The 26283-nt window shown below is 32.5% G+C and overlaps 1 protein-coding gene across 14 annotated transcripts; it reads left to right on the top strand.

Annotated features, from left to right (window-relative positions):
* Positions 1 to 2014: 2014 nt before the first annotated feature.
* On the top strand, positions 2015 to 23448 carry LOC137923313 (protein groucho-like). Of its 14 annotated transcripts, none has more exons than XM_068766521.1 (18): positions 2015 to 2377; positions 2511 to 2608; positions 2683 to 2746; positions 2833 to 2877; positions 3473 to 3610; positions 5608 to 5640; positions 11031 to 11165; positions 12417 to 12548; positions 13080 to 13202; positions 14599 to 14652; positions 15694 to 15813; positions 16880 to 17022; positions 17579 to 17834; positions 18796 to 18975; positions 19461 to 19539; positions 20156 to 20320; positions 21360 to 21559; positions 22304 to 23448. In XM_068766521.1, exons 1-18 carry the CDS (start codon positions 2342 to 2344, stop codon positions 22409 to 22411), a joined length of 2109 nt encoding a protein of 702 aa, XP_068622622.1. In that variant the 5' UTR covers positions 2015 to 2341; the 3' UTR covers positions 22412 to 23448. The 14 variants fall into 14 exon arrangements, with proteins under 14 accessions (XP_068622622.1, XP_068622628.1, XP_068622626.1 ...); XM_068766527.1 differs by having other exon boundaries at positions 2015 to 2383; positions 3473 to 3577; positions 11037 to 11165; XM_068766525.1 differs by having other exon boundaries at positions 2015 to 2383; positions 3473 to 3577.
* Positions 23449 to 26283: the final 2835 nt, after the last annotated feature.

Here is a 26283-nt window from a genome sequence, read left to right as displayed (position 1 = left end):
ATACAATTGGCTTCTTTATCTTATCAGACAAAACTGTGTGAAAATATTTTTAAACCATTTTACACTCATTCAGGGACTGAGGTTTTCACATCAAATGTATATTTGGACAACCTTGTTCATTTCAGTTTATATAAGTTCCAAAGTTATATTTGACCATGAAATTATAATTATTATTAATATATAATAATATATATAATTTCCTATGGTTCATTGATAGCAGTACTAAACATTTATCTCCACTGTCATTTACAAGTCCTTTATACTAAATAACTCACATATATATACAAACATGTACTATTCTAAAACACTACAATGAAACTACAAGCATTATTGTAATGTGATATTAAAATACTGCAATAAAAAAGTTGAGTTAAGGCATTAGCTTATATTTCCAGTGTATAAAATAGAATTTAAATCACAAATATGTAAATTGAACAGCTGGCTTATTGCAAAGAAAACATCAAATTATAGTGTCATTGAATTAAGATCAATAAAATCATATAAGCTTGTTTTTTATAGTATGCAATTTACCATAGAGAAGAAAAGTTTAAATTGTAACAAACAGAAGTTTAATTATAATAGCTTGACCACAAACTAAAATTTGTAGAAAATACATAAAAAATATGTTTAATAAAAAAAAATAAGTGAACTTTAATATTTTCATATGGAGATTTGGATTTTTTCCAGACTTTACACTTTGAAAACAAATATGTTATTACAAACACTTTACAACTAAAAATTGCAATTTTACAGCAAGCCAAGATAATTGAGTTGCATTTATTCAGATTTTTTACTAATAATTATTTTCATATTCCATTCGCAATTGTATTTATTGCCTTAATCTTTGTTATTTTTGCTATCACAAGAATAATAGATCATATGCGAATCAGAAGTAACAACCAAATCGAAAAAACTAAATTTCACAAGCAAAGTAAAATTTTCCTTGAATATTTTTCACGGGTTCAATAACTAATATTTTGTTCGTAAGGTTTAAAACACACCACGTTGCAATAGCCGGGTTTTGGATTCTAGTAGATAGAATAGTAATATACCATCATTTTTGTTTTTGCGAATCATAACTGATGGTACTTACGTAACTAATAAATGAATAGATATGGTAAAATAAAAAAAAGTTCTAATTAGTACTTACCCTCAATCGTGATAAACTTCCATCCCGTGCGGCGTTGAAAACGGCTGTTTTGAAATCCATAATAGGTCTCTTCGCGAAAAAACAATCACAGTTATCGTAATGTCACTTTAAAAATAACACTTTCATATTCAAAACAAAGTAACCAACTATTTTATTACAAAACACTCCGCGACACCGCAGGTTTGACAACAACCGCACAATAACGACACTTGCTATCTGGCACCGAAGACCGATCACAGAAATTAAATCTTGATTACCATAGACACTACTGTTTTGACAGCAGTCAACTGTCTTTTTTCTAATTAAGATACGTAAAGTAAGATTGTTTTTGTCTATGATATCTATGTTATAGAGGCAAGTAAGAATATTTTATAAGATTATTAAAACACGATCCAATTATTAAAAACGCTTTCGAATGTTTTCTTTTTTATGTTATGTAAAAAAATATATTACGACTACTTTTACTTATAGGAGAAAAACCTTCTGCGTAGTATATGATGTCTCTAATTTATAAGCATTACAATATATTTGTGTTATATTATTTCAAAAAATATTTATATATACTACTATGCGCATTTCTAGTAATATAAGAATCTAATTAAGACACGAAATAATTAATCTGTTTTATTTCAGCATACAGAATCATTGGCTATATTTTGATGTTAAGTAATCTTATAACCGCACAATATGAATTGAAATAACTTATGAATTTTATTTATCTTTTATCTTAACAGCATATACAAATTTTATTAATAATAACCCTGTTTTACACAACATTGGACTTTTTACTTTTTTGATGAATGAACGAAAGCGAATGATGGATAGATGACATGACAGCTGAACAAAAATTGCGGCGTGGATTTATGGTTAAAATTTGCGAAACTTAAACTGTTGCTCTGTATAAACACATTTTCTACTTTTCCACGTAATATGTACATTTAAAGTAGTTTTCATAAATCTTTCTAAAAAAGTTTTACATGTCAATATAATGACTGATAATTTAAAAGTTTTGAAGCAAAGTTTGTGCATATCATTGTCCTTAGCGCCTAACCGTAGTTCCCTCGTATACAGTAGTTTATAGCAGTGGGGTATAGTTTGGAAATGGTGTTTGCAATATTTTCTTTACACGGATCAAAAGAGAATTATTTTTGATTGTTTAAATATTAAATATTTCATTAGCTTAGTGTCATTATGTATCCGACGCCGACGCGGCATCCGGCTGCCGCGGTAAGGGTTTGTGTTATTTTTATACTTTCGTAGCTAATATCTAAATTAAAATTTTAATATTTTGTACAAAAAGCTTCTCTTAGTTTAGTTTTCTTTAAGACACTTTTATTGTGTTATTTTTTCCATATTTTAGGGGCCACAACCCGCGGCAGGACCCATAAAGTTTACTGTAGCTGATACATTAGAGCGTATCAAAGAAGAATTTAATTTTTTACAGGCTCAATATCACTCGTGAGTAATACAAATAGATGTTTTAAGAATTCATAAGTATTACTAAAAACTAGCTACAACTTAATTTTTTTCAGGTTGAAATTAGAATGTGAGAAATTGGCGAGTGAAAAAACGGAAATGCAAAGACATTATGTTATGGTATATAACTGCGATACATTTTTTTCAATCAATTTTAATATAATCCAAATATGGAAGTTTTATTTAAAACACAATTTTATTTGCAGTATTATGAAATGTCATATGGACTGAATGTAGAAATGCATAAACAGGTATTTTTTTGCTGGAATAATATTTTAGTTTTTATTTTACATTTTTCTGTGCATATTCTGCCTATTAACTTATTGTTATACATAACTTTTTTTAAATACTTCAAAACTTTGAATGATAAGCCAATTTAATTTACTACCTATACCACACTATCCCAACAATCTCTATGCATATCAGTTATAAGCATTCATTATTCTCTATCAATCATTAAGAAAGATTTGAATTATGTTTTCCTCGTTGTGAGATATGTTATTTTCAAGTCATTGTTTATGTGTTGTTATTTACAACATTAGATAAATAAGTTATTTAGTAGTATTTTAGCAAATACAAAATAATTTTATGATACATATACTTATTAACCAATTTTGAACACAATGCTCAAAAATTTTTTCTTTATAAGATTAATTCTCTGTACTGTTTTTGTGAGCAATCAATGTATATAATTTCTAATGTCTGCCCTTGTGTTTCCCTTCATTAAATTAAAACTAGAGGCTGCTTCCAATCTACTACTGGGAACCTAACATAGGACGGTATAGACTTATGTCATGGATGTGATGAAATGATGATTATGAATGTACAGTGATTGATTATTTTTAGACGGAGATAGCAAAGAGACTAAGTACAATCATTGGACAAGTGCTGCCGTTCTTAGCGCAGGAGCATCAGCAACAGGTCGCCTCAGCTGTGGAGAGAGCTAAGCAGGTCACTATGTCTGAACTTAATGCTATTATTGGGGTAAGTTGATACAGAGTACCATAAAAAAGTGGGTTTCTCTTTTCCATGGTCCTGGTTCTCTTATCTAATAAAAGCAGTTATTTAGAAGCTATATACACTTTTTTAATATTGGACATAACATAATATGATCTTTTAAAAAAACTCCAACTATTGGCATTTAATTACAATTAGAAATAAAAAGAATGCTCTTATATTTTCTAATATGTGTTCAAAAATACTCCTAAAAGTCATGTACAATTTTTAAAAGCAATGAACAAATAAATTATTTGAATAATGTTTAAGTCTTTTTATAAATATAGTATAGTCCAGTCTCATTGCAAGAACCAGTTTAATCCCAATAACTATGTAACTAATTATATATATATAAAGTCCTTGGAAAAGATATTGTTGTAACCAAACCTAATAATATATTGTTAAATAAGTAATTGATTATAATTTTTTATAAAACATGGAATGTGTAAAGTAATAACCTCCATCATCTTTAAATATGATATGAAAGTAAATATGTAAATACTTATGATCGAACAGAATTTGCCAATGACAAAAGGAAACTACATTTACCTAAAAATCCATTACTTTGTAATGTTTTAAAATACCAACTGACATTTTTGCTCTCGAAAAATATTAAAATTATTGTTTTGATTTGTGAAAGTGAGAATACACAGGTTTATCTAGTAAGGGATATAGTGGAAAGCAACTAATACTTTTGGACAATAGTAGTTTTAATAAATAAAGGCAATGGAGAAAAGTCTTCTTGTCTTAACAGACAGACTGGATTCTGCAAACAAACTGCACATTACATTTAGAATTGGGAGCAAGATATTTATTATACAGCCAATCTAGTGAAATACTAGTATAGAGCTTTGTGAGCTGAGACCTAAGGAGAAATCAAACTTTGTTTCCTTAACGAAGGTTTTAGGCTTAACATCCTCTGCCCCTTGCCTCTTTGAACATTCGAAATCTGCAGATGTCTCTTAACCAACAGTATAAGCCGTCAAAGAATTATATACAGTATTGTATACTGTAAAATACATTGTTCAACTGTGGTCAACACGTTTCGCATGAGTGCGGAAAAATATTACTCAAGTTTTTAAATTGTACATAAATTATTACAATTAAATTCAAGTGATAACACTTTGGTGTGCATTTCAGACAGGCTTACATAAACGTATTAACACATTCCATACCATGTGGGGCGTATATAACCCCTGCTGTACTTTCTGTTCAGGCCATTTGCAGTTCTCATTAAAAAACAAAGGATTCTTAAAAATGAATTGTAGGGTCGAATATAACTTCACATCACGCTTAAGCGTATATAATGCCTTTTTAAAATTTATAACTTTTTCCTGCTAGTTATAGCTTTGTAGTATTGAAAAAGTGTGAAGCATAAGTCTTAAAAGACTTTTTTTTTCAATTTTTAAAGTGTAGGTCGTATACTCTCCACGCGGCCTGAATGGAAAATCTTCGAAAATTGCCGTGGCACGGAACGTGTTAATTTCTTTGATAATTAGTATGTAATAGCTGTTCAATTCTTGTACCTTTGCCACTTATACCAAAGATATTGAGTCAAACTTAATACATATCCATTGTTCCTTTCTTGGGAACTTGGGCTAAGAAACTTTCAAATTATATAATATACCCTATTAGTCTTTAATAAAACATAATAATAGCTAATAACCTCTAGCTTGGTTAAAATAATAGTTATTAAATTTCACATTAAGTTCACAACTGCAGCAGCTCATTCTAGCTGTCAATGTAATTTTTGTTTTGTAATTATTAAAGAAGTGTTAATATAAATAATAAATCTCAAAAAAAATTAATTCAAGGCTAATGTTTCTTGTGATAGTAAATTTGTGCACTATAGAAAATATAAGCAATTTAATGCATATTTTTTTGGAACAATGAATTTGTACAAATGTAAATGCGTGCCAATAATTGGAGGTTTAATGTATTGTCTGCATATAATTTAGCATCATTTTGTTAATTGTTGTCCGCAGCAACAACAACAACAGGGTCTACAGCAACTTCTTGTAAGTTAAGAATATTAATAGAGCTTGTTGTTTTTAAATGTTGTGATTAACTCTTTGTTAATTTGTTTTTGTTTTAATATTTGGATTTTATTGATTCGTTAGTAATAGAGGCCTGTGCATTTTCTATTTTGCTTAGTTGACATTTATTGTGGACATTAGTCTACTATTCTATATTATTCTACAAAGTGGTGACATATGGTTAGCATAGATAATTATAAAAATAGTTTTCACATAATTCGGATAGAATTCTATCTTCATATGTACATATTTTTTGTCTTCTTTTTTTAATTTATATTTCATAAAGCAGTTAATAACCATTATACATTATCGTCGTTTCAATTGAAGGACGTCCATTGCGAGGTATAAGTCCTTTCACAAATTTTCATGGAACTTGTAGAAAGTGCTTGCATCCTGTAATTTTTAAAAATTTTAACATGAACCTCTGTCATGTGTTGTATGTGGACGTTATATGCTGCGTTAGGTTCTAGAATGGAGACCTATCTTTTCGGAAGTCTATGGGGGAGGCCAACAGTGGATATATTACAGCTGAATTGATGAACATGATATATCTCAGAATTATTTTTTTTACCCTTCCATCTGTGGGAAAATGAGATTTTGTTACTAGTATCTTCTTACCTACATGATTCTATAGTAATTATAAAAACTCGGCTAAGTACGCTCTTCCACAGTAAATACGGTCAATCCATAAATGGCAATGGCGAAAGGGATTTCTAAATAAACAAAAGAGGATTATAACTATATGATGATTTAAAAAATTCTAAGTTAGATGCTCGTTATCGAATGAAGATTCAAGTTAATGTTATGATACAAGAAATTGACGAAACGTGCGTTCATCTGATATTAAACAGTGGACATGACACAACTGAAATAATGTAACCTTTTAATATTTTTTGCAATACGTTTCTATCCCAGAAAACTGAGCTTTTATATGTTGGCAGTATTTTAATTCTTCCATAATATCGTAGTCCTAATAAATAAAAAAAATACGTATTGTTAAAGTTTATAATGTAACACTCTCGCAAACTGTATAAACGAGCTACATATTTGTCTTTCATTGTTAATAATTTAATAGCCGTAATGATGTTCGAAATGCTGCACACCTGCGCTATGTCACAATCGTCACACAGTAATCAATATTACACTTTTATAGGAATTACGTTTTGTTGTAACTCAGTCAAGTGTAATCATGGATAGGTTTTAAATTCATTCATTTAAAAAAAATGATTTGTGCTGGAGTTTTATCAGCTCTTCGTCATTTCAGTCGTAGTATGTCCACTGGTTAGGCATGGGGCTCCCTCATAGACTTAACAGGACCGAATAGAAGTGGTATTTGGCCTCTTCCGACTACTTTAACTAGTAGCCTGTCCATCTCGCAGATCCGTGGTCTCTACTCTAGAAGACCCCCTCTGCGGATTCACAAAGAGCCCTTATTAAATATAGATTTTATTGCAATAAAATGTCATCAAACGGTGCTCAGAGTTTATTTTTAAACTTATAATTTAACACGTTTGTCCCTCTGTATTTTTTAAAAAACTATATTGATTTACAAGTACTGCATTCTTGGAATTTCTATAAGGCCACAGATAGGTTTATGGATGTATATGTTATATATTGTTATCCTGGTATTGTTCAAAATTTGAGTTTTTCACACACTACGTATTTCGAATTACGTATTTATCAAACCATTTTACTCACAATGCTTTCTCTGTATAGTTCACAAAATGTACCCTTTCCAGTTGGGATTGAAACCGTAAATATAAATTGCAAGTCTTAACCTCTAAGCTACTGGAAGACTTTTGAGGTTTCACGAAAATTTAAAGTAAATTGTGAGCATCGGTACCTCAGCGGTAGAAGACTAAGACTTGCGATCGTAGTTCCCGGGTTTGAATTCCGGGATAAAATGTTGTATAATTTACAATTTTTGCATTAATTATATGGGATTGTCGCTGCTGAAACATAAAGTTTTCAGAGGATGGGGAGAAGCATTATTTGTGCGTATCAATACTGCGAAAGCAAAACCGCCTGTCAAGCGTGGCTATTATACAATAGTACATTCCATATAGATATCTTTGGGTAAGGCCTATGCCAGAGGTGTCTAACCTGCGGCTCTATTTACTTCTATTTCTTTCTGACTCTCGGTAGCAACCCCGAGTCTTTAGACGTGGCCTAGTTACATAGTCTAATAACCGTTGTGTGCGGGCGCAAGAACAGTTATCGTGGCGATCTTTGTGGGACCTATGCCTTGCAGTGGATGTCGACAGGCTGTCATGATGTCGTTGATTTAAAAAAAAAATATTATCTTTCCATATAATTTTCAAAATGTCTTAAATTTCTGGTAACAAATATGAAAGACTGAGTGCAAATTCTATATAGTATTTTATACTATTATTGATATGTTATCTAAAAATATAATTTCTTTAATAATAGTCAAAACATCGAACTTTTTAAATACCTATTTAATTGCGGTTTGCAAAAAAGTTAAAATTTATGAAAATGGCTCTGAATATCAAAGAGCTTGACTTCCCCTGGCTAGGCCCTGCAGTGGGGGTCTAGTGATTAAAGAGCTTTTCATAGTCAAGAAGTAAAATCTTGACTTGATTTCACCTGTCACTGTTGACAGATAATATTTTTAAAAAATAAGCAGCTTTTATTTGTAAGAACTTGTATATTCCATATGCAGTTGAAAAGAATATGGTAGAAATCAAGCGGTGTGCTGAAACAAGCAAAATTTTTAATAATGTCTATGTGAAAAAAAATGTCTAGGAACGAGTGAGAGTAAATGAGTTTATTTTCTATCTATCTAAAATATGCATTAGACAGACAGTTTACCTTACGATAGTGGTAGGAAATTGTAAATGGAAGGAGAGTTCGATATTCTTTATTGTTTTTTTTTCCTTTTATTTCTGTACTCTTCCATCATTCTTTTTGGGACAGGGACTTTGGTTTCTTTTTAATAATTTTTTCAAATAGTATTTCATTTTCGTGCTCTTCTGTCATTCCTCTTATGATCTTCCGTTAATTTTTCTTGCTTTCTACATTTCTTCTACCTTTCCCTGTTATTTCCATTTTCCTTTTCGTTCGGTAGCATTCTTTTGTCTTTCATTTTTGGTTTATTCTAGATTTTTACTTTTTAACAATTTTGTTTTATTTACTTATTTATTTATTATATCCAATATCCTATTTAGATGTTTGTAAAAATATGAAATAGGTTGAACAAAAATTTACTTTGATAAACATAACGTCGTAATTATACTTGCAAATAGGGAAAAACCTTATTAATTGTTTGTATTAAAAATGCACAGGTCGTATTTATAAATAGCATTGTAATGTTGCCATAAAAGTGACTAATAATAAATAATGGCCAGGAAACTATTAAGCATCTGTACACACTTGCAAATATTTGTTCTATCCGCACATGCATGCTCCACTTTATTTACTATTTCATACGAGTGATACACAAATCAATAGTTTTCTTGAATACATTTAAAAAAATTGTTTTTGAAATTACACGATAGTAATTTAAATCATTACCTAGTTTATAATTAATTTTAAAATGTGATTTTTTCGATTAAATTTCTTTCGTTGTAAAACAATTAGTACAAAATTATTTTATTATAAATTAATATATAATAGTTGTTAACAGAAAAAAAAAGAAAAATCAAAAGCATATTTTTCTAAAGTTATTTATTTTGGAAATTACGCAGTCGACTAAAGAGTTACTTTTTTGATTGGGGAAAAAGTTCCTTCATGTTCTATGTGGAAATTCGACACATGCTTTTTTCAAAATTTATTTACATTAAAGGCGTCATTGTGTTTGATTACTTTTTGCCATCTTGTAGGTAGAGCCAAGATGCCATTGCTGTAGAAATATTACTACTTCTGAAAAAAAAAAAACTCAATAATTAGTTTTGGTAGACTTCTGGTCGTGTTAATCTGACAGTGCTTATAAATCCTTAAAACACCGAAACAGGTTGAACCCTAAAGGTACTATGTCAAGGGCGGATGCATTATATCTAACCAAATTATTTAATTTGATTGGCTGGATATATGTGTTCTAGCGATATCATCATTAAAGACAACAACCATTTTATTAATTTAAACTTGCTTTAACCTTTTTTTTCTATTCTTTTAAATATAATCATTTTAAAACTATTAAAACTATCCAGTAATCTTACAAGAAAATATTTCAAGTTTATATATATGATCCAAGAAACTTCTTTCCCAGTGTAATTTGAATTTACTATGCCACTATATAAGGATTCTTCCTGCGCAATACGTTTGCATTCCGTTAGCAAAGATTTATACCTTTAGATAAATATCCTTTTGAATATCCGATTTCTGGTTAATTTATTATCTAAGTATTTTAGAAGTAATATAAAATATAAAGTAACAATCCGTTAATATGCTCAAACTTATTTTTATGCGGTATATAAAAATTTTGATCAAGTTAGAATATATTTGACGAAGTTATCAATAAACAAAAGTAGGTTCAATTGGCTGAGTTATTTCGATATTTGATATAATTTATTTCTTCGCCTTTATACCCGTGGTCTGTTAGTCCGAATTCTTTTTTGCTACTAAAATAGATGCCGATTAGATTCATCTTAGTTTTGTTTAACCTGTAGATAGAAGTTTACTTAAAGGGAAGCAAAGAGTGATTTTTTTTATCGGCTTCAGTCAAAGCATTAGACCTCTGTCTCGCTTGATGTTAAGTGGTGACGATGAACATGTTTGTCTTGAATAAACTAATTCATTCTTGACTTGGAGACCAAGTTATAGTTTACATTGCAGTATTTTAGGAACGGATGAGAAGGAAGGAAGGTGGTGTGTATAAGACAAGTAAGCCAAGAAATGTATATTTTGTGACGGAAAATAGACGACGATTGAAAGAAATTATGAAGAATATAAGGAGAGAAAGAAAAATAAAAATAGGAATGTGAAAAAATTATGTATCGCAATAAAAATACCCTGTAACTCCCTAGATAGAGGCGAAAAAGTATAAAAAAAGTTTCAGTTTACTAAAGACAGCGACTCCGGTACGTAGTTCCATGCCTTGGATGTTTAATATAATGAAAGTAGTGTTAAAACGCTTAGCGTGCGTGAATCCGACCTTATTATTCGTGTCTGATATGGGTAGGTGATAAATCGGTAAGGTTTTGAGTAATTTCGTTAAATAAAACTTTTTTTGCGCCGTTCTTATTTACCGCATAGAAACAGGTTTGAGTGCATTATGTACTTGTGTAATTTTCTTTAATAAATATATAATTAGCGATCGTTTTGAGGAATACATAGGTATTAGAATATTTGTAAATAAATTGATATCAGTTGATGTGGTGTATAACAAATGAAGGGAATTGCGTTGTGGTTAGCAACAGATCCACGCGTCAGCTGGGTTGCCACATGGCGTGGGCGGCGCAGGCGCACTGCTGGGCGCCGGAGGGCTGCTGTTCGCGCCCGGGGCTGGGCCACCGCCTCCTCCACACCTTCCTCCACCCGCACATAAGGTTACCACTATTTTATACACAGGATCATTGTTTATAGATGTAAAAGCTTTAAAGGCAGTAATATATGGTTCATTTGCTGCAAATTATCGTATGTATCCTTTCCAAAAACAATGGTTTCAGTGATAATAAATGAGGAAATCAAAATCAGAAAATTATTTCTTGACATAGGCTGTTACATGCAATTTTGAATCTTCAATCAGCATGAAATATCGGCACTGTTAGTCCTTCAGGAAGCCTGGTACGTAAGGCAATTCTGCTGAGAAAAGGTGGCGAGAAACTTAACAATTACTTTTTATAAATATAGTTTTACAATGAGTCCACGACATAAATGTAATTCCAAACATTAACATCAGTATTCTTGATTATAATAATAACCTTTTTTTAATATGTTTTTAATATTAGTTTTATGTCTCTCTAGTCGCAGATCTGAAATTGTTTGCTGAAATTAATATAATTATGTTCGTGTAACGATAATATAACAAAAAAGGTTTTCAAAATTCGAATTACAATTTTTTTTAAATCTTAAAACATAAATAATAGATCATATATATATATCATATATATCTATTATACTATGATATGATTATATATATATCATATATATATATATATGATTTATTATTTATATTTTAAGATATTCAAAAAAATTGTAATTCGAATTTTGAAAACCTTTTTTGTTATATTATCCGAGATATATAAATTCTATAACTCCTAGGATGAAATGAGATAGATTAAGGTTTCCCAAAAATGGTATAGTAGTATCCCCAGGGATCCACGAGACTCGACAGGGTCTAAGTTATTGGCATGATAAAAGGCACAATTCCTTATTGGGGATCTGCGAAACTACCTGCTTTCGACGGTAAAAACTTAATAGGTAGGTAACATTTCAGAAGTATAGCCAATGTTACGAGTTAAAAACTTGTATATTCCATACAAGGTACAGCATTTCGAGACTTCGCAACGGATGTAGAGATATGTAAAAGGACGAAAGACCACAATCAATTATCAATTCTTTTTCGGATACTATTAATTTATGGTTGTAACTCAAGTCAAATTTCAAAATTCGTACAAATCTTGACATTTTTATTGACTTAGAAGTATGGTAGAAATGCTGCTGCAGGGATTCACGAAAAGCAGCAAAATTTAGAAAGTGATCTATGAGTAAAAAAGTCAGGGAACTTCTGGGATAGATGAATCAAAATAGTGTATGACTATGATTTGTATTAAATAGTATAAATTCTTGGTTTCCAGGTAGAACTTCCTCCTCCCAGTGACATAAAGCCGCCTATCCTGCCGGGAGGGCCGGCTCCGCCCCCTCTTTTACCTGGGCAACCACCTCCCCGGGAAGATGACAGACTGGTAGCTTCTAGGGTAATGCAACAAGTATGTTTTTTTTTACTTTTTATCTTTCACTATAATTTTAATATATGTTTCTAGTATCTCAGGTCTTATCTGACTTTGAAAGACCAATTGAGGAGTGATTAAACAAAAAATAATAAATCCATGACTTTTCACAGAACCAAAAGAAGAAACTGCTTTAGTGCAGTTAAAAAAATATGAATTCTTATGATAACTGTAAAAACTTATTCAGCTGGTTTTATATTATTTTATTACGAAAATATTATGGTTTGTACCAAACTGTTTGGAAATATCATGTTTTGAAAAGGTAATGCATACTAGAAATTTATGAAATGTTTTTTTTGTCAACTGTGTTTTAATTATAAAATCGATGTAAATTAGTTTCTTGTTGTTAAAAAAGATCTTGGAAAACAAAATGTATCTTACCGAAGTGGTTGAAGGCTTACAGTTTTTTTTTTCATACCCCCTGTTTGATGTGGGACAAGGCAAGACAAGTTGATCAAGGCTTGTAGTTTTAACATTAATAAAATAATGAAGACGTGTTAACATTTCTAGCGGCGTTCAGTTTCACCCGTGGAACGGGAGCAGAAGTACCGGCCGAGGTCGCCTGAGCCGGAGCCACTCGACGCCAAGCGCCGCAAGGAAGAGAAGGTACTCGCTCATGTGAGTCTGTGCAGTGTATGTGTCGCTTAGTTACCCGTACACGTTACCACACCGCGCTCGGCTGTCGCTTCCATTTTCAAATTACATTTACACAGATAATATAAATTGTCAAATCATTTATTATCTATGAAAATAGTGCACATTTAAAATTAAAAAAAAATCTTTATTTGTATGACATTAACAGAGATTGGATATTAGTTTACATATTTATATACAGTTGACGTTTCTAGTTTTTTTTTTAAGAAAAAGACTTATGGTCAATAAATCTGGAGATATGTATTTTTACATGTCACAAAAATATGTAACTCTATACATACTTGCGTTACTTAGACTAAAAATGGTTCTTTTAATAATTAATATAACCTCGTAAATTTCGTAGTTGGTAAAAATATGTACCATAAATGTTTAACTCTCAGTCGCCCAACTTCATTGTAAGTAATGTAATGTATCAGTATCTTATATAATTCATACAATGCATTAATTAATTGCCACTGCTCACATACAAGTTTCCAGAGGATGGCCATCAGCATCCTCTGCGTACCATAATACAACAATGAGAAAGCCAACCCGTCTGCCAAGCGTGGCGAGTATGCTTTATCCCCCATAAATATTCTTGTAGAGGCCTATGCCTTGAAGTGATCTATGGGCTGAAGCGACGGCAATACTTAAATTATTTACACAAATTTAAGATATTCCTATGTATTTATTGATTACTTTTATTCTAAAAATACAATTTAACTATCTTAAAAATATTTGTGAGAGACCACATAAAAATAATACAAAATAATAATTTATCACGTAAGTGGTAGTGAAAAGCCTAGAATACAATTATACACGGAGGATTTCCATATTGTATTTACAAGGCACCGTGATTTGACGTGACCGCTATATCAAAATATATTTTAGAAAAAATCTCCAATTCTGCAACACATTATTTAATTACCATTTTATACATATTAAATATTAATTCAAAAGGCATATTAAAAATAAAATGATAAAAAAGGCATTGTATTCAATAAATAAATATTTAAATGAGAGAAATCCTTGAGAATTATGTAGTTTGATTAGTTTGTTTTCATTTAGGCTATATCTGACAGAAAGTGTATATAAATTAATATTGTTAAATTTTTGTTCAAAAAGTGTGTTATTATAGAGTTTCTTCATACTTCTTCTCCAAATAAAATAGATTTAAAAGTAATAGTTATTGATCCTGTCCAAGGTTGAATAAATTTATTTCATCTCTTTATCGTTTGTCTGTTAATACAATGAAGCGACAGCCACCCGCGTGAAGCTTTGCAAATGCTTTTCGAAAAAAAAAAATAGCTTGTAGCATCGCTGCATACAGTAACATTGCTAACATTAGTCCGTCTGTACACATATATTGTAACTGACACACACATTATACTTCTAGGATAGTGACGCCGAAAAGAGCGATCAGGACTTAGTTGTCGATGTTGCTAACGAGGTAAGTGACCTGGGAGAGCGGACACACGTAGCCAACGTGTCGAGTTATGTACATGATATCGTCCAAGGGGGGATATGAAATTTTGAAGTCTATTTATATTGTATATAAACAATATAAAGTAATTCTAAATAGATGAATAAAAATAAATTGTATATCTATTTAAAATAAAAAATAGTGAATAGGCTGTTACAATAATTTATTCGACGTATATATAAGTAGATAAGGAATGAAGGCAAGTGATTTGATGACAAATTAGTGACAATAAAGATGCGTTTACGTATTTACTTTTTGGTTACTTTTAATTGTATCTGAGTTAAACCAAATTTTATGATCAATTGATTGGACAGCCTTCCAAAATTTATTGTCATGACGCGTACACTAAACTTTTTGAAAAGAAAAAAAAACTTAATTAGTATAACTGACACACGTATCTACTGTATAGTTATTAGTGTGCTTATTAATGTCATAGAAACACACACTGAATTGAATAAATAGGAAGAAATTACAAGTTAAATAAAAAGCAGCATTAAAAACACAGCAAATAGATCAAACGTAAACAATCATCATAATGGCAGACGAAAAAAATCGTATGTAAACGCATTTTTACCTCCGTTTAACTTATGAGTAATGACTAAATTGTACATTTCCAGGTATTTACTTTGACGGTTGAATACACTTTAATGTTTTATTTACGTATTGTAGTAATATTTTTTTCTTTACTTAAGGATGGATAAAGCAACCTATGTAATGAACACTGAAACATGATAATTCGTCATTTATATCTATTAAACCTAATTATAATTCATACGTTAGCTCTATAGTAGTTAAAAGAAGAGTTTTATATGCGCGAATGAAAGAAGACGCACATAAGATATTTAAGAACAGACGTTTCGACGTTTGTCTCCATCCCGCTGCTCACATTCCATAGGTCACTAGCATTTTCATGAATGCAGCAGCTCAACTATTGTTTTTAAGGAATAAGATCAACGGCGTATCAGTTTAAAAATGAAGGTTTTAACAAATATTGGCTAACGTTTTCAGGAAGAGAGAGGGTCGCCGAGTGTACGTACAGAAGGCGGTGAAAGGACAGAGAATGGTCCTCGGCCTCCTTCAAGGTCAGGTTCCTCTTCGAGTCGTTCAACACCCAAGAGTTCTAAAGATGTAAGTTACTATTTAAATTGTTTATATGTAATGCGTATTAAATGTATCTTAACGTGTACAATACAGAATATTAAATAAATAAAATTAAAATCAGTAATGTATGAAAAAGATTACCTCTCGGAAAGTGTGGTTTACTGGGTAATTGGTTATAGGTACAAATTTTTTCAAGCGATATCCTAAAATAAAATTGTTTCAGAAATAATACATAACATAGTGCATAAAAAGCTAACAAAATATGGATTACTACATAGAAAAATTAATTATTGTTTACTATATCTCCCTGCAGACTTTATAGTGCTCAAAGTAGTAGTAGTGCCTAATGTATTATTGGGATACTTTTTCATTTTTTTTGTCGAATCTAAATACGTTAATCCCTTGGGGATTTATTTTTTTATTCATATGTAGTAGTGTATGTGTAGTAAATATAATTCATGTCTCAAGGAAATTTCTCAACTCATGTTAAAAATAACACACAATATCTGTTGAGTACAAACTCCCTTAATAGAGAGCGTATGAACCTCTATGGCTCACCATAAGCAGTGATAGCCCAGTGGTAGAGGACACTTTGTATTGTAGGTCACGGGTTCGATTCTCGGGACACAATTATACAATTCACACTTTATGTATTAATTATATAGGATTTCCACTGCTCAAAAACTAGTTTTCATTTTTAGATGATAAGCAGCAGCGTCTCCTGCTTACTATAATACCACACTGTAATCGCCAACCAGATATCTTTGGGGGAGGCCAATGCCTTGCTGGGGGATCAGAAATGAAGAGATTCAAGAACCAAGGTCACTAACGTAACTCGAAGAATTGTTTGTCTGAAGTGGCAGTGGCCGATGGCCGTTGAGGCCGAAGTTCTCAACAGTCGACATAGTTAACGGTTCTCATTTGCTGGGACGCGGATGCGGGTAGACTAATCATCGTAGCGATCTTCGGCTGAAAAGAAGAGCTCAGTACAAAATACATATTTTTTACCGTTATGTAAGCTGGAATTATGTCTGTATTGGAAGTGAGTACTTTATCAGTATGTTCAACAAGAAAATTTGTGTGGCCATTTCAGGAGAAGCCTGGAACTCCGGGAGCAAAAGGTCGAGCGCCTACGCCGACGGGCCGGTACGCATTCCCAGCGTACGCGGCTTATAGAGCACCTCACCCTTACGACAATTCACATACAAGAACTAACGGAATGCCGCCCGCTAAGCCGTGAGTATATTTTTAATAAAACTATAAATTGCTAGCATAGACATCATCATCAGGCTTCAAAGATTGCCATAATCACCGGTCTTGCGCTGCCCGCATCCAGCGACTCCGCGACGTTCACTACTTCATTGGTCCACCTAGTGGGGGGACTACCCATAGATATAGCAGTAACACAAACTAATTACTTTCCAAACAATGCAATAATAAGTCCCGTTATCAGTAATCATCATCATTTCAGCAGTGGGTTGTCCATTGATATAGACCTGAATGACATGGTCCGGTCAAGGAAAATATCCAGGTCAAGCAGTATGTGCCAAATTAAATGAAAGACACACTGTCATGACATGTATACAAAGAAATATCCAGAATGTGTTACAGAATCTAGTATGCATAGACTTGACTCTACTTGACACATGGCTCCTCCATAAATTTACAATAAGATCAGTTGTAAACGACCTGCATTCAGAGTCCACTTTGTGTGAGGACATCCAAGGTCCAAGGTCGCAGAAAAAGAAAAGGAATATATGATTAGGACTAAAATTGTATTTACCTTTTACAGAGCCTATTCTTACCATACGTGCGGCGGTCCACCACAACCAGTTCCATTTCCAGCCGATGCATTAGCGTCTCCGGGAGTTCCCCGGGGAGCTAGAGCGGCGGCCGCTTTGCCCCATGGAGAAGTTGTGTGCGCTGTGGCCTTATCACTCACGTCTGGTTCAAGAAGAGCCTATACAGGGGGAAAGGGCTGCGTCAAACTGTGGGACATCACTGAACCTTCGGCAGCATCAGAACCATTAGCACAGCTAGATTGTTTGGTTAATACAATAATTATCTTCTACTCCCATGCTACACATAAGCTTATTAATGTAACATTTATTTTGTTTGCTTATTGTTTTATGTTGGAATGTTTTTAGTGAACCTGGTTCAGTCTGGTTACACCATTGAATTAAAAAATAATGAATGTGATCATTATCTTGTCTTGTTTTAAAGTCAACTTCATTCTGAATTAAAAATAGTTCCATTCTAAATATTTATATGACTCTACACCAAAGAGGTAAATAATCTCTGAGGAGCTTGTTACAATATCTCATCAATCAATAACAATTTATTTTGTACATGTAGAGGTCTTTATGCAACATAAAAACATGTTTTAGTATTATTAACCACATTGAATCATTCAGCGACCATTTGTGTATACATGCACAAAAAGCCCAAATTTACATAGTTATGTATTATACCTAAATTTATATGATTTTAATGACTGTACACTCAAATCTCTTAATGACTATATAGTGCTCGAACTTTGTTTTACGTCTTCCATTTGTTAAGTTTTAATTTTCTTACTTATGACACAAATATTTATTCTTTCGGATAGGTCATTATACATAGTCTTATTTCAATCAATTTTCTTAATATAGTAATGGCTTCGAAATGTCGATTCTTTTGGTTATACTTGTAAGTGGTTGTTAATTTATATTTTATATTTATTATTACATATTAAAGACACTAATAAAGTTGACATTATTAGAAATATAACTGTTTTGTAAAAAAAAAACCGTTACGTATTTCATATAAGATTGGTAAACTCTGTGTCAGTATTAAGAACTGATAGTAATATAGTAATTGAATTATAATTATTCTTACTAATAGAATTGTATTAGATTTCGATTGATGAAGAAAAATCGTTGAATGATATCTTGATAAAGTATGTTGAGTTAATGTGCATACCATTAAATTGCCAACTAAAATCTTTCTTTCTTGGGTTTTATATTACAGCAAAGAGACAACTATATACGATCAGTGAAACTACTTCCGGATGGTAGGACGCTGATCGTAGGCGGTGAGGCTTCCAACCTGTCTATCTGGGATCTGGCGTCACCGTCTCCCCGCATGAGGGCGGAGCTTACCTCCTCAGCACCGGCGTGCTACGCTTTAGCTATTAGCCCCGATTCTAAGGTAACATAACGAGCTTAATTTATATGTAACTCATTTATCATAGATAATATTATCCTAATTATTAGTCAACAAACACGAAACCCTACATGTTGTAGGGTTAGGATGAAATACTTTTGGGTGATATTGATGAACTTGGCCATAAGTAAATATGTTTTCAATTATTAATACTAAAAAAGATCATTAGAGATATTTTCTTATTATGACGCTGTGACAGTTAGGAACAAGTCAATAGATAGCGCTATTTATTATTAAGATCAATAAAGTAATTTGAACCCTCTGGAAACTTGTTTGTGAGCAGTAGCAATCATATGTAATTAATCCACAAAGTTTGATTAATATATATGTATACCGGAAACCGAATCCTATCACCTACTATCACAATACAATATCAGTCCTCTACTGCTGGGCTACCACTGCTTAATCTATCTTTGCTTAATCTATCACTGCTTAATATATCATCATTACTGAAATTTTTTTTCTTACAGTTATGTTTTAGTTGCTGTTCAGATGGCAACATTGCTGTTTGGGATCTTCATAATCAAACATTAGTTAGACAATTTCAAGGTAAAGTACTTTATTTATTACATTATTATGTAACCTTATATGTTTCTTTGTTCACTATTGGTATCATAGCTCTTTACTACTAATTTAATTTTATAATTAATTGACTGGCGTTATAATATTGGTTAATGAATAAAAATTAACCCTTAAGATGGTGAGTGTAAACAAAATGTTTGGTTCAGTTTTTATTTTAAAAATTTCTTCTAGTACAATAATGTAATTGGGCGAGGTGTATGCTATATCACCTGTTAAACGCCTCGTGACTTTACAGTGCACTGGTAATTTTAGTGGAAATATGAATTGATATGAAGATCAAACATAACCGATGACTTTTGATCCAGTCCATAATTACAACAAGTGTACACATACACTTGTTGTCAAGTAAATATGAATAGTTCATATTGGTTTTTATTCCTATATTTAATTTGTATTTTTAAATGTTTTGTGATTTTTAGGAATATATTTAGTCTTCAACTTACTCGATTTTTAAGCTTTTCTAAGGAACGTATCTACCGTATAAAAAGTTTTGGATGTATATTTAACATTATAGATAATAGTTATCATAAATATGATAAATATTAAATATTTTTTGTATATATTGAGAAATTGTGTTTGACAGGGCACACGGACGGCGCGTCGTGTATAGACATAAGCGGAGACGGCACACGGCTGTGGACGGGTGGGCTGGATAGCACTGTGCGCTCGTGGGACGTGCGTGAAAGCCGCCAGCTGCATCAGCATGACTTCTCCAGCCAGATATTCTCACTTGGTTACTGCCCCACGGGTATGTCTGTTCATATTTTATTAGCATGATCGCTAATCATAACACCAACTAATATGGTTCAGGAGTATAGATGGCCATGGCGTGGTCTCACATCAGGCATCAATGGCAAGCTCACAGTTGCTCAACGAGCTCGGTTTCTTAACTAACGTTGAAGTAGTAGTGGCCAGGCTATATCATAGTATGCAGTAACAGATGGCCACTGGATTTTTAAAGTTCTGGAGGGGATATCATCGACCGGCAGCCTTCCACCTTGAAAGTGAATAGACCTTGTAAACATCAAAAGCTGCTTAATGTAGTCTGTTTCAAACCAGTCCTATTAAATATCTCTGGAATGCTCTTTGTCCAGCAGTGGACGTTTTACGATTGTAATGATTTTGAGGGATAAAAAATCAAATTATTTCTTTAATTATTTTCCAAAAAGACAATATACTGTCAAACATTATTTATCCGAGGCAGTTCAATAGAAAAAATTATGATGATGAAATACTGTATTCACACCTAGGGCTCGAAGATTTTTTTACTTAGTACAGCCTCGTGTGACACTCTTTAGCCGATACCAGCCAAAATAGTCTCTTTTACAACTTATTTCTTGGTGATGAGTAGGCAGTTAACCTTTTTCTTATCAGCTGATTGCCACTTGAGACCTTATGATATGTACCCTATTCAACATAATTTTCTGAGACAGATTTCCTTACCACTTTGTTTCAGTATTACGTTAGATGTTTTATTCTTGGCAATATTTCAATTTTTAATTTTAATTCTTGAGTAACCAAAAAAAAAGTGCCGAATTTGTTTAGACTTTCTCGAAATTTGTGCTTTGCACCAATTGTATTTAAGGAAATTAGGCGTTATTTTGCGAAGTCCATCCTAACTAAGAAAATGACCAATATTTTGCCACTTCCGCACATTTCCACACACATGTGTTACTTAATATTAGTCCTTTTCTTACTTTGTACCAATTGGTTACACATTTTTATTTACATAACGATATAAATGTACCCTGATCAGATAAGTTGTGTAATATTTGTCATTGTAATAGGATCGTGGCTGGCGGTGGGCATGGAGAATTCTCAAGTGGAAGTCCTGCACTGCGGGAAACCTGACCGCTACCAGCTGCTATTGCACGAGTCGTGTGTGCTTTCGTTGCGGTTCGCGGCGGCCGGCAAGTGGTTCGTGTCCACCGGGAAGGATAACCTACTCAACGCCTGGCGCACGCCTTATGGTGCCAGCATATTCCAGGTCAGTGACGTCACAGAACTATACTCAAACCAGGTATATGTAAGAGGCCTTGAGTTATTGATAACGAAACCAGCGAGCGGGGCGCAAAGAGCATCGGACAAACTGAACCAGAGGCAGACCCATTGAGATGGAGTTGCAATGTACGACATGGTTCTAGTCAAGATATCTGTAGTCGAGTAACAATCTCTACATGTAAGAGATTTCCACTTACATACTGTCTCAATGCAATTACTCGAGTCTTATTTAAAGATTTTAAATTTGTTAGGAATTTTCTTATTTCATTATTTCTACGAAATTCCACCCCCGAAGGAAATTCTGACTGATGTGTCACTGTGTTGTCAGTGATGACATACGGATCTGAGGCGTGGTCGTTTACGATGGGCCTCGTAAGAAGGCTCTTAGTCACCCATAGAACAATAGGCTATGTTCAGAGTTTAGTTGTAGAAGTACCAAGGTTGTAGCTAAAGAATTGCTGGTATGAAGTGACAATAGGAGACCTACGTTCGAGCAACCAATGGTTGTTGGCGACCACGAGCTGGTAGACGCGGCGTAGGAAGGCCCTCTACTAAGTTGTCCAACGACATAATTAAGGTCGCAGGAAGTCTCTGGATGCGGGCAGCGCAAGGCAGTGTATCGTATACATGCTTAGCGACAAGAATGCTATGGCTATGTTAACGGGAGAGTAAGAGGTTCCTGCACTATACTAGACATTCCTCTTAATATTGATTTTTTTTTTTGTTTTAGTCAAAAGAATCGTCATCGGTGCTTAGTTGTGATATATCGTCGGACGATAAGTTCATAGTGACGGGTTCGGGGGACAAGAAGGCAACAGTGTATGAGGTTATGTATTGAACTGAGGTGATAGTATCGTTAGGCAAAGACTATATCGACCCGCGGTCCAGTGCAAAGTGTGATTTGCTTCAGGTGTGACAGATTAAACTGTTATTCCCTAGAAAATGCAATTTAATATGTTTTCTTTATTGTAAATAATTGTTATATGTAGTGGAACTAAGCCCATCAGATGTTGGACTTTCTAATGTATATTAGTTATAAATAAAACATATCAATTGAAATGACTTTGTTTATTCAAATAATGTAATTTGTAAAACCTATTTTTTACAATTGGGATTTGATTTTTTGTTTGTAATTTTTCTATTAATTGTTAGTGCGTATGTCGAAAATATATCTATTTTCCTATTCAATTAATATACATTTAATCTGTCATACCTTAAATATGTCCAAGATAAAGTTGACTGTCAAATTAGATATTTTAAGTACAATTGTAATGTTGTTTGTATCGAATATTTTGGTTACTGTTTTGATTTTAAATTAACGCCACCTTGTAAAATTGTAATTTGCGCAGTCAGCTTGTTTCTCGGATAGATTATATGAATTTTATTGTAACAAATAGATCAATGTTGCACCGTTAAACATGAATAATTTTAGTGTTATTGTATATTTTTATATATCAAATGGAGGAAATTAATTTTATTTACTAAGTTGAATTTAGTTACATGACGGTCCATTTCTAAATGATATTTATTACGACTGCAGATCTATATCTAGGTCAGACTGAATTTTTACTCTTGAATAGTGTAATTTTCATATTGTTTACATTTATCATTTTGGAAGTGTTGCAACAAAACGACTATTTATACTGCCTGTATTGAACTTTGGATTTTATTTCGACTTGTATAATCTCAGTATAATAGAAAATAATTTAAATGATTTAATAATGCAATGCAAATTTATTTTATTACAATTAACACTGAGTATCCAACAGATCAACTATATCAGTGCTGGCCAAGCACTTTGATAACCCATACCATTATTTAAAATTTGTAATTTTTTGCCAGCCGCAAGTAAATGCGTATTCAAAAGGAACGCAAAAAAAACTGCAAAATGTATATTGAAATCTAATAGTACAAAAAATTTTTAAAACACGTATAGTTCGATGGATGTCTCACACTTACAAAAAATTCTTCAAACAGCCGCATGTGGTTCCCAAGCCGCAGGTTGGTTCTTCCCTGAACCATATCAAAAGGTCCGATCTCTTAACCTTTTATGTTCTTAAAACGTTGATCGACATTCAAAAAAAAAGTTTTTTTTACTAACTAAACTGAGTTTTCTTTTGCCTAAAAATAGATCCACGAAAACCTAACGAGACGCTTTCTTAGGAGCTTTTGTAAATTATTTATTGGTTATTTAGGGATTCGTCTAGTTTGTTCTATTCTTCTGTGCATTGACAGTGTATAAAATAAATTTGGTCTCGGATGGTTAGGGAATGGATTTCATCACTGAAGCTCTCTCTCTCTCTCAAGACTCCCCTGTCAAGGGCCATTACTCCCAAACAACCTAAAGACCATCTAACTAAGCGTATAGTAAAATATCAAAAGCAAAAGTAAGGCATAACTCATAGCTTTTGAGAAAGTCCTGGAGTATAATTAAAACAAGTAATTTTTGTGAAGCGCCTTCACCTTTCTTCCATCACCAATTCGGCGTAACTTTCTAGAAACTAACCTGCTGATTTCCGTCCACTTTTACTTTTAAATACGCATAATTTTTATCTGATTTCAAATATTATTAACTGATAATAAATTTATTTCATACTTATTCTTTCATCATCATTTCAGTCGTAGGACCTCTACTGCTGGACATAGGCCTGCCCATAGATTTCCAATTGGACCGGTTGAAAATGGTTTGCATTCAGCATAACACATAATATTCAATGCAAGAGACTTACATACACAACACTTATAAACTGATTGAAGTTTAAAGAATCGATATTGGTAGAAATATTACTTTAATTGAATGTAGGTCAGCTAACAATACCACCCGCAAGAATGATAAATATTCTCAAAGTGGCAGAAAGACAGCTAGTATTCAATAAAACCTTGTAAATATTTTCATTCCATCCCAAGATTGTCATCACAATTTGATCACTACAGTCTGTTCACGTTGAGAACACAGTAAATCATCAATGTTTGCAGACCTGGATATATTGCAAACCTATACTAAAAACATTCCTAACTCGCTGTGTTCAAAAATATGCCTTCAACTGGTCATTGTGAACTTGTCTTTCTAGTAAGGAACGCCGGACGATGATGATGAACTGTGTTCTTAATAGGAACAGATTGTAAGGCATAGGGGTCTATTCAAGAATATTTACGTCAATAAATTATTAATCAAGTGTTGTCAAAACTAATAGTAACTAAAAAAGCTGATTAAGGAGAAGGGATTCTACTGTGAAGGCACATATGCCCCTATGTGCCTCTACAGTTATTCAGTGCCTCAATGGAGATTTTTGGAAAAAATAAAAAGTTGCCTCAATAAAACAAATAATTTAAGGCGTGATAACTATAATGTAGGGATATCACAGCATACTTGTCATAAAGTGTTCAATAAGTTAACAAATGATATATTTGGGGGCCTTACCTAAGCAAATGTATTGTCGTTTCACTCACATAAGCAGGTACTTTGTTTATTTATTTCACCATCCTTTGCAGCTGATAATTCATACATAAAAGAATATAAATGTTAATGGATACACTACGCCAGTACCATTTACAATTCAATTTAAATTATGATAGTAAAGTTAAAAGAAGAAATAGTGAAGCTCATATGTGAACAAGTGTGTTGGTGTATGGAATGTGTTTCACTTACACATTTTTAATATGTATTTCAACTTAAAGCAACAATGCATCTGTGTACTTCATCACTTTTTATAATGAGTAAATGAACCTGATACATCTAATGATTCAAAATATGTGTTTTCTATTTTGAATGAAAACACTATATTTTTTAAAAAATTAGTTTGGAAAAAAAAATAGTTTTTATAAAATTACCTCTAGTAAATTTGGAAAATTAAATAATTCTAACAATAATAGATTCTGATCACTTCAGGCTGGCATTTATTTAGTCTTTTGGTGCTACACTGGTTTGTATAATTTAATTAAAATTAATTTTAGTTTGTCTGTAACACATTTTGTTGTAAAATTTGTGCCTGTACTTAATAGGTACAATTTAAAGCCCAAATGATCTGCAAATTGTGATATTTTTGTCTCCGATTTATGCAATTTACAATTTAATATTAATATGCTGTACCAGAATTGAATATGTGCAAACAAACAGTTGTTATTTTTCTGCAGAACAATTGTATTACTACCTTAAGTATATTTATTATTTCGGTGGGTATGTTTTTTATTATTTTATTATCCAAATCCTTTACAAAATGATACTACACTCTTAAACCTAATGCGGTAACTTTGCGTAACGACTCGAGCTGAGATTCCATAGGGAGCCTTTGAATTTAGTTACTTTAAATGTTCGGGTTAAGCGCCTACTGAAGTAGCAGTGGGAGGGGCACTTCGTTCGTGTAACCGATGGTTGTTGGGGCCGAAAGGTTCAGAGTGGCAATCAACGATCCGTCAGGCGCGGCGTCGGTAGACCCTCACTAGGTGGATTGAAGACAGTTAAACCGCGGGAAGCCGCTGAATGCTGGCTACGCAAGTGAATTGTAGTGGGCGTGTATTGCTGAAAAGAAGAAATGGCCTCTGTACCATAAACACCCATAAAAAAGCTCTTTTAGCGGTTACTTTTATCAATGTAAATGAAAAAGTCATTAAACCATTATTAAAATATGCACAATCCATACCAACATTTTGCTACTGAATATTATTTATAATGCCTACTATAAATTCGATTTTTGGGGTTGTGTAACTAAC

Source organism: Battus philenor, unplaced genomic scaffold (genome assembly GCF_028537555.1).
Source record: "Battus philenor isolate CCGP_79_NKW_IND1 unplaced genomic scaffold, ilBatPhil1.0.hap1 SCAF_21, whole genome shotgun sequence".
NCBI classification, from domain to species: domain Eukaryota; kingdom Metazoa; phylum Arthropoda; class Insecta; order Lepidoptera; family Papilionidae; genus Battus; species Battus philenor.
The sequence above is the reverse complement of the archived record's forward strand: the minus strand, read 5'-3'. Positions and strand labels throughout refer to the sequence as shown.